Source organism: Ranitomeya variabilis, chromosome 1 (assembly GCF_051348905.1).
Source record: "Ranitomeya variabilis isolate aRanVar5 chromosome 1, aRanVar5.hap1, whole genome shotgun sequence".
NCBI lineage: Eukaryota > Metazoa > Chordata > Amphibia > Anura > Dendrobatidae > Ranitomeya > Ranitomeya variabilis.
Genome location: NC_135232.1, coordinates 1,054,112,717 through 1,054,122,534, shown reverse-complemented (window position 1 = coordinate 1,054,122,534; position 9,818 = coordinate 1,054,112,717). Strand labels below are relative to the sequence as shown.

At 36.9% G+C, this 9,818-nt stretch overlaps 1 protein-coding gene across 2 annotated transcripts in view; it reads right to left on the bottom strand.

Moving 5' to 3' along the window:
* Positions 1-279: 279 nt before the first annotated feature.
* CORIN (corin, serine peptidase) overlaps positions 280-9,818 on the bottom strand; it is a 450,167-nt gene continuing 440,628 nt past the window's right edge. For both annotated transcript variants that reach the window (XM_077279814.1, XM_077279815.1), the window contains exon 22: positions 280-1,932. In XM_077279814.1, coding sequence (XP_077135929.1) covers positions 1,750-1,932 — 183 coding nt within the window. In that variant the 3' untranslated portion in view covers positions 280-1,749. The remainder of the gene's footprint in view (positions 1,933-9,818) is intronic.

Below are 9,818 nucleotides of genomic sequence, written 5' to 3'. Positions count from 1 at the left end.
CATCTGGATTTTTACAATTTGCAATAAAATACAAATTTTAAGGGTTTGCAACACAGGACAGGCCAGGACAAGTGGGCTTCAAGTGCTGCTGATTTAAGAACGGATCCGAAGGCAAAATAATGTAAGGTGGTTTATTGTTTGTCAACGCGTTTCAGAGTCAAATCCAACTTCTTCCTCAGGACAACCACATGGTGTCTTACGTGGTTGTCCTGAGGAAGGGGTCAGATTTGACTCTGAAATGCGTTGATAATAAACTACCTTACATTATTTTGGCTTCGGATCCGTTCTTAAATTAGCAGCGCACTTGAAGCCCACTTGTCCTGACTAGTCCTACATTGCAAACCCTTCTGTGGATGTTGCAGCGACAGACAATTATACTACGATAGCGGTTGTGTCATACACAACCACTGCAGGTGAGCAGATTACAGTTATCTTCAACCTTATTAATCAGATAAGACCCTACTGCACTTTGCATCCTTTTTATAGTACTGTAATTTTAAGGATTCATGCTACTGGATTTATCTTTTTGTGTACCCCTAATCTCTCCCCAACAGATGATATTTTGGTAAATATAAGATCAACCAGTTTGAATTAAAAAATCCTATTATTATTTTTTTTATGAGAGGGAAGTAGTGTTTGACAGAAGCTTTCACTCACGTTCACTGAAAACACATGAACCAAGTAATCATGTGTAAGGGGGTTCAGGAGAGAAAGCTGGTGGCCGAACAATCAGCGTAGAACTGCTATGTGTGAGTGGTGACATTTTTTCTCTTTTTTCATGTTACAAATTTGACACCATGTAATTTGCCTTCTGATCTTGATTATATGAACCCTAATGGTTATAAATAATTCCTGGCGGTGACGTGAATGATATTCTCTTCTCAATCCATGACACAGTAGATCATACCAGCTCAATTGGTGACTGGCTAGAAATGAAGCAGTGCCCAATTCCCCCATCCACAATAGGTTTGGTAGCCACTTATTTAAATGTACAAAGGGCAATTTGTTCATTTTTTGTGCATTATAAGAAATGAGGAGAAAATGGGGAAAAATTAGATAATGCAATACTATGACCAATAAAACAAGGAATGCTTTCAATTGTAAACCTCAAATCTTGGTAATAAGTCTAAATTGATAAATTATATTTATTTTTTTATATGCCAAAGTGTTTGGTGTCACCATTGCTAATATATAAGATTGGCAGTCCAGGCTTGCTGGGAGTAATAGTTCTGCAACAGCTGGAGAGCCACAGGGTATAGACCACTGATGTAGACATAGCGACCAGGAAACTTTCTTCCATTGTAGCTCATATTTCTATTATCCAAGCTTACTTTGACAAACCACTGCACTTAAGGAAGGTTTGTTAATATGTTCTAAAAAATCCTAATTAGGCTAAATCTAAAATTAAGTAGACATTGCCCATATGTATACTGTATGTATAAATATAATATATATATATATATATATGTATATATATATATTCAGCCTGCCTGTCCCTATGAACAACAATAAAATACATTTCCTGAAATCGAAGGTCATTTAGGAATGATCACACAGATAAAACAAAACTGTGAACAGATATGTACAAAAGTCCAAAAAAATTTTGACTAAAATATCTAATATTGAAACCAAAAAATATATATATTTTTCATTGGTACACACAACAAATATCTCAACACATAAAAACCTCAATTGAGGTTAAGGCTTCTTCTCACTAGTCTCTCATTGTGTGATTCAGTTATATATTCTTTAGTTGATTAAATAACTGTGAATGTAGATTTGTCTTTCAATCCAGTCCACAAAATGTGACACATTACTGTAGACGCCTGGTCCTAGAACTTTGGAAAAACATACAGATCCCCAGGACGTTAGACCAAACAGTGTCCACTGTCCCTTTGACTGTTCACACACCAGAGGTCCACCACTGTCTCCCTGCAAAAAAAACAAATCAGTTGGTTGAGTAATGGAGCAATATTTAAAGTTAATATCGGATATATGTCGAGCTACAAATTGAAGGAGTGACCTTGTGGAGGGGATCATAGTAAAGAAAGAATAGAATATAAAGGCGATACATCGGGTTACTTAAATTAAGCAAAATTGGACAGATTTTGCTTTTTTTTTTCATATCCGCTGCTTCAGAGTAATCCAGTGTTTTGTCTTTTATTTCACACCGGCCATTTCGGGCCTTTTTATTTAGTGTTTATTTTTAAGGTCTTTTACAATGGGATGTGGTTTTCTCTGGAACTATATGGTGGATTTAAAATAAAAAATAGGTAAGGAGTAATAATAGATAAGATAAAAGCACTTTTGACCTGCTGAAAGGTCATCTTTAAGGGCTTCTAAGATCTTTAATACCTTCACACAGAATTTATCATTTATATGCTTCCTATACGCAAAGTTAAACAACTTTTTAAATAGTTTTTATTAAAAATGTTCTACCATTTTGTTGTTGTATATTGTCTATTTGTCTTTTTTGTAGCTGAGTGCTTACAGAAATGTTAAGAAATGCATCAGAGCTCCTGCTCCTGGTTCTGAAAGCTCTCTCTGCTCCCTTCTCTCAGTGGTAGAGATAGAATGAGAGGGGGAGTTGTTAACAATCTGTGGCACAGAGGGGAAAAGGCGTCTCTAAAGGCACAGAAAACCGTTTATAGACAAGTAGGAAAGTGAATGAAGAGGAAAGTATTAGAGCTTTAACGATACACTGAAAGAAAGCAAAGATGGAAGAATCCTGAATACGCACACAATTCACATCTAGCCCATATTTTAGGAAGAGACACAATATGAAGCTACAAATTAATAGGCGAGCAATGTCCTAAGGGGGATTAGTTGAGGCCTCATCGTGTGCAGACATTAAGGAAATCAGTAGGGAGAATAGCTTTATAATAATATATTTGAATTATACTATAATGGCTCAGTGGTTAGCACTGTTTTGCAATGCTGGGGTCCTAGGTCCACCACAGACAACATTTTCAAGGAGTTTGTATGTTCTCCCCTTGTTTGCGTGTGTTTCCCCTGGGTGCTCCGGTTTCCTCCCACACTCCGAAGATATACTGATAGGGAATTTAGATTGTGAGCCCCAATGCAGACAGCGATGATAACACAGGTCAACAAAAAAAATTTTTTTTTCTGGTGTCCAAAATATTTAAATGAATTTGGGGTATTTTTGGGGTGCTGATTCTGAATATGCTATCAGTTTTGCCAGATTGGCTCAAGTTTTTGAGATTTTTGGTATCTTATTTATAGCACTTGTTGGTAAATGCGACGCATCATCTCATTAATTTCTTTGGATTAGTACTTGAACTGAGCAGTTCTCAATATAGTTTTGTGTTAATTAGTGTTCTAAAAGTTTGTTCATAGCTTGATTTTTGCACTAACTTTATGTTGTTGTCTGTTTTCCAGTGAAAAGCATGAACTCATCAAGAAGAAGTTGTCTTAACGATCCAGACTCATTCTGTTACATTTGTGGTGAATACACACTGCCAAAACATAGAAGAAACATAACAGACTTCGTAAAAAAAGTGTATTTTGCCTATTTTGGGGTTATGCTTGGGGACCAAGACAAGTTTTGGGCACCACACATAGTGTGCAAAGCATGTATCGAATTATTACGAAAATGGAGCAAAGGACAAAGAAAAAGCTTCAAATTTGGTGTTCCAATGGTGTGGAGAGAGCCAAAAAATCATCATGATGACAGTTATTTCTGTGCAGTGCAAGTGCAAGGATTCAATAAGCATAAGAAACGAAAATGGGAGTAATATGGAATCTGCAAGAAGGCCTGTCCCTCATTGTGAAGATGTGCCTGTACCTGTGTTTACCATAAATAACAGTCATCATGATGATTTTTTGGCTCTCTCCACACCATTGGAACACCAAATTTGAAGCTTTTTCTTTGTCCTTTGCTCCATTTTCGTAATAATTCGATACATGCTTTGCACACTATGTGTGGTGCCCAAAACTTGTCTTGGTCCCCAAGCATAACCCCAAAATAGGCAAAATACACTTTTTTTACGAAGTCTGTTATGTTTCTTCTATGTTTTGGCAGTGTGTATTCACCACAAATGTAACAGAATGAGTCTGGATCGTTAAGACAACTTCTTCTTGATGAGTTCATGCTTTTCACTGGAAAACAGACAACAACATAAAGTTAGTGCAAAAATCAAGCTATGAACAAACTTTTAGAACACTAATTAACACAAAACTATATTGAGAACTGTTCAGTTCAAGTACTAATCCAAATAAATTAATGAGATGATGCGTCGCATTTACCAACAAGTGCTATAAATAAGATACCAAAAATCTCAAAAACTTGAGCCAATCTGGCAAAACTGATGACATATTCAGAATCAGCACCCCAAAAATACCCTAAATTCGATGAAATATCTTTGGCACCAAAAATGCTGTTGACCAGTGTAATGTGTGTAAAACACTGGAATTAATGGCGCTATATGGAGGAATGTAGATTGCAGACTGAAACTTATTAACTAAAAGTAACGACCATTAATATATGCTAAAATATTTTTTGTTCCATGCCCATGGTGCATTTAACATAAGTCGTTCATTCTGTGATTAATAAAAAAAAGGTGAAGGAATAGGGACTATTTATTTATTTTAAATTGCTCTTAATTTCAAATCATTAAGATAGAACCTAAAACAATAGATGACATAAATACAGCTGGGGAATAAGTATTGAACGTCACCAATTTTATAAGTAAATACATACCTAACAGTGCTATTGCAATGAAATTCTTAAGAAATGTGTTGGTGATGACAGCTTCAAGATGCCTCCTGTATGCAGAAACTAGTCGCAGGCATTGCTGATGCATGATTTTGGCCCATTCTTCCACACAGACACTCTTTAAATCCTGAAGGTCCCAATGGCTCCTTCTATGAACTCTCAGCTTTAATTCCTGCCATAAATTAAACTGGTCAACAGCATTTTTGGTGCCAAAGATATTTCATCGAATTTAGGGTATTTTTGGGGTGCTGATTCTGAATATGTCATCAGTTTTGCCAGATTGGCTCAAGTTTTTGAGATTTTTGGTATCTTATTTATAGCACTTGTTGGTAAATGCGACGCATCATCTCATTAATTTCTTTGGATTAGTACTTGAACTGAGCAGTTCTCAATATAGTTTTGTGTTAATTAGTGTTCTAAAAGTTTGTTCATAGCTTGATTTTTGCACTAACTTTATGTTGTTGTCTGTTTTCCAGTGAAAAGCATGAACTCATCAAGAAGAAGTTGTCTTAACGATCCAGACTCATTCTGTTACATTTGTGGTGAATACACACTGCCAAAACATAGAAGAAACATAACAGACTTCGTAAAAAAAGTGTATTTTGCCTATTTTGGGGTTATGCTTGGGGACCAAGACAAGTTTTGGGCACCACACATAGTGTGCAAAGCATGTATCGAATTATTACGAAAATGGAGCAAAGGACAAAGAAAAAGCTTCAAATTTGGTGTTCCAATGGTGTGGAGAGAGCCAAAAAATCATCATGATGACTGTTATTTATGGTAAACACAGGTACAGGCACATCTTCACAATGAGGGACAGGCCTTCTTGCAGATTCCATGTTACTCCCATTTTCGTTTCTTATGCTTATTGAATCCTTGCACTTGCACTGCACAGAAATAACAGTCATCATGATGATTTTTTGGCTCTCTCCACACCATTGGAACACCAAATTTGAAGCTTTTTCTTTGTCCTTTGCTCCATTTTCGTAATAATTCGATACATGCTTTGCACACTATGTGTGGTGCCCAAAACTTGTCTTGGTCCCCAAGCATAACCCCAAAATAGGCAAAATACACTTTTTTTACGAAGTCTGTTATATTTCTTCTATGTTTTGGCAGTGTGTATTCACCACAAATGTAACAGAATGAGTCTGGATCGTTAAGACAACTTCTTCTTGATGAGTTCATGCTTTTCACTGGAAAACAGACAACAACATAAAGTTAGTGCAAAAATCAAGCTATGAACAAACTTTTAGAACACTAATTAACACAAAACTATATTGAAAACTGCTCAGTTCAAGTACTAATCCAAAGAAATTAATGAGATGATGCGTCGCATTTACCAACAAGTGCTATAAATAAGATACCAAAAATCTCAAAAACTTGAGCCAATCTGGCAAAACTGATAGCATATTCAGAATCAGCACCCCAAAAATACCCCAAATTCATTAAAATATTTTGGACACCAGAAAAAAAAAATTTTTTTGTTGACCTGTGTTATCTATTGGATTCAGGTCAGGTATGGCTGGGCCATTCTAGGAGCTTTATTTTCTAGCTCTGAAACCAATAGTTTCCTTGGCTGCACTTTTTGAATCATTGTCTTTCTGAAATGTCCACCCTTGCTTTCTCTTCATCATTCTGGTAGATAGCAGCACATTTTCATCAAGGCTGTGCTTCATTATAAGAAGCTTGCCAGTGTAATATGCCAGTGTCACCAGGATGTTATCACTTGCAAACTTCACTGTTGGAATGGCGTGTCTGGGGAGATATGCAGTTCCTTTTGGCCTCCAAACATGGTGTTTTATTATGGCATCCAAAAGGTTCAATTTTGATCTCATCTGACCAGACTATATTCTCCCAGTATTCCATAGGCTTACATGTTGTTGAGCAAACTGTATGTTGTTGAGCAAACTGTAAACATGCTTGAACATGTTTTTTGTTCAGCTAAGGAGTCTTGGGTGGTGAGTGTGCATACAGGCCATGGAGGTTGAGTACATTACTCATTGTTTTCTTTGAAACCATTGTACTTGCTGATTCCAGGTCATTCTGTAGTTCTCTACAGGTGGTCCTTGGCTCTGGGGAAACACTTCTGATAATTCTTTTCTCTCCTCTCTCTGAAATCTAGTGGGGAGCACTTGATTGTGGCCGGTTTATGGTGAAATTATGTTCTTTCCACATCCAGATTACGGCCCCAACAGTGCTCACAGGACACTTCAGTAGTTTACAAAGTCTTCTGTAACCAATGCCATCAGTATGTTTTGCAACAATAAGTTTATGAAGCTCTTCAGACAGCTCACTGATCTTACCCATCATCAGATGTTTCTTGTGTGGCATTTTGGTAATAAGACACCTTTCTATAAGCCATCAGTTGAACCAGATGATATTTTTCACTAACTGGCAGTATTCCTTTCTAATTACTGACATAGCCTTGTTAAACCAGACAGCTGAGGGTTGCAGCTCGCAGTTGTAAGTTTTGCCTGACTGGTTATCAAAAATACAAGGGAACCCACTCCGGGGTTTTTTAAATCATTTATTTAGAGTGCAGGCAGTGACTGATGAATACTCCCATCAGCTGACGCCTGCTCTAGTTGTTATTAGTGGCAGCAGGCTTATGCTGATGGGATCAGTAGTCCCATCAGCCGACGCCTGTGTCATTTCACAGTGTGGGAACCACAGCTGTCTGACCTGTGGTAATGATTTTACCGCCGATTAGAGGTTGTATTTGTCGTGTGAATCACCCGATGTTTGGGAGCAGATCCCAAACAGTAATATGGACTTCCTGGTGAAGTCCATGTTCGGAGTCTGTGCCCAAACAGTAGGTGTTCAGTACGGACGCCAAACTTTACTGTCCGGGTTCACCCATCTCTAGTAATGACTTTCCATACCTCTTTCTTCATGTGTTCAATACTTTTTCCTATGTAATTTCTCATTATTACACATAACTTAATTTATGGACATCTACTGCAACGAAGGGACAAATGGGGAGCCAGCCTAATCACCCTTATGACCCTGACCAAAGCCCCTTTCAAAGGCCAGAGAGCCTTTCAGGGTTCAGTGCTCCCCATCCCTGCCACCCACTGTCCCAAAGAGGGATACATAGTTCCCTACCTTACTATTGACAATCATTCAGAAGATGACCAAGGGTTATATGTACTAGGCTCAAGTACAAAACTTCGTAGAGGGGGGGGAAGGTGACAAAATGGGGAAATTTCGATTGAGAAATCTTGATTCCAGACGTATCTCTGAAACTGAAGAGATAGATGAAACAATACCAGGAGCCAAATTCCTATTAGAGTTGACCTATGAGGACAAACTTGCCATAGAAACAGGATTCTCTGACTCCAATGTCTGGCTCGAGTGGGTAAGATACACTGTTACTAATGCGAATCGCTCCTCATGCATAGCCTGTACCGCTGCCAGACCTCATTTAGGCACAGTACCTTTCCCAATAGACCCTCGGGTAGCTGAAAAGGGATTCTTATGTGTCCTGTCCCTGTATCTCACTTATACCCATCTCACCAAAGTAACGAACCAACTGGCCATGGGATCACCCCCTATCCAGGTAACTACACCTGTTTTGAAAGGAAAGGTCCCGGACGACAGGTAAATAACCTACCATCTGAATACTGTAATGACCAGATAATCCCGGTCTAGGAGGGCAGTCTATACAATGACTCTTTGTTGGTAGGCCAAATCTACCAATTAAACAAAGACCTATATAGAAAGAAATGCCAGAAATACAATTTATATGAACTGAGGAAAACCACTATAAAAATTAACCCTTAAAAAATTTCCATCAGACCAAAAATCATTGTATAAAAATTATATTTTTATTTTAAAATTAATTACAATCACAGGAAAAACATGACCAAAATATATGAAAGTTTATTTATTAAAAATATTTAAAAACAATATCCAACAAATATTTTTATTAAGAATATAAAATGTATAATAAATGATTTTAATGTAATATATTACAACTCCTCCAATCGAGGTTTTCTAGGGATTAATAAAATATAAAATCCCGTATGTGCAGGACAGGCAAACCCAAACTGATCAGTATAAAAATTAAATAAATATAATGCAGCAAATAATATTTTAGTAATATATATATATGCAATAAAAATAATATGTGATAAAATTAAATCAAATGAATTAGTGAATAATATGTGTGTATATCCTCATACACACACACACTCAATTTGTGTGCAGCAATCAAATATTCAGTTTATAATAAAGTGCAATAGTGCAATGAAACCAAATTGCATACAAAAAATATTAAATGGGTGTGATCACGAAAATAATGTGCAAGAAATCCACAACCTAATTAAATATATATTATATTACTCTATCACAGTGCTGCTGAATTTGCGCCCAAATGTAAAAAGTTATTTTGTTAGTACTGACCAGTTAGGGATGCCACTGCCCCGCACACAATAATAATAATAAATAAACTTTCATATATTTTGGTCATGTTTTCCTGTGATTGTAATTAATTTTAAAATAAAAATATAATTTTTATACAATGATTTTTGGTCTGATGGAAATTTTTTAAGGGTCAAATCTACCAATTGCCTGATGTATATTGGCTATGTGGGGACATGAAAATAAGGCCTAGACTTAATATCCCTTGGAAAGGACAGTGTGCCATGATAAAAGCCCTTATGCCCTTTTATATATTTGATCTACCTAGCTGGGGCGAAGTATTCTGAAAAGACCACCTGACCCAAAATGTAAAAAGAGAGCTACAAGGTTCTTTTGACCCCATATCTACATAGACTGCATCGGAGTCCCACAGGGAGTACCTAATGAATTCAAAGCCAGAAATGAGGTAGCAGCTGGGTTTAAGTCAATTATTCCCATAATTGGGGTAAATAAGAATGTAAAATGGATAAATTACCTATACTATAATCAGCAGAGATTTGTTAATTTTACTAGAGATGCTATAAGGGGACTTATTGAGCAACTAGGTCCCACATTCATCATGGCCTTCCAAAACAGGATGGCCCTAGATATGATCCTAGCAGAGAAAGGTGGAGTCTGCAAAATGATAGGTACTTGCTGTTGTACGTACATACCTAAC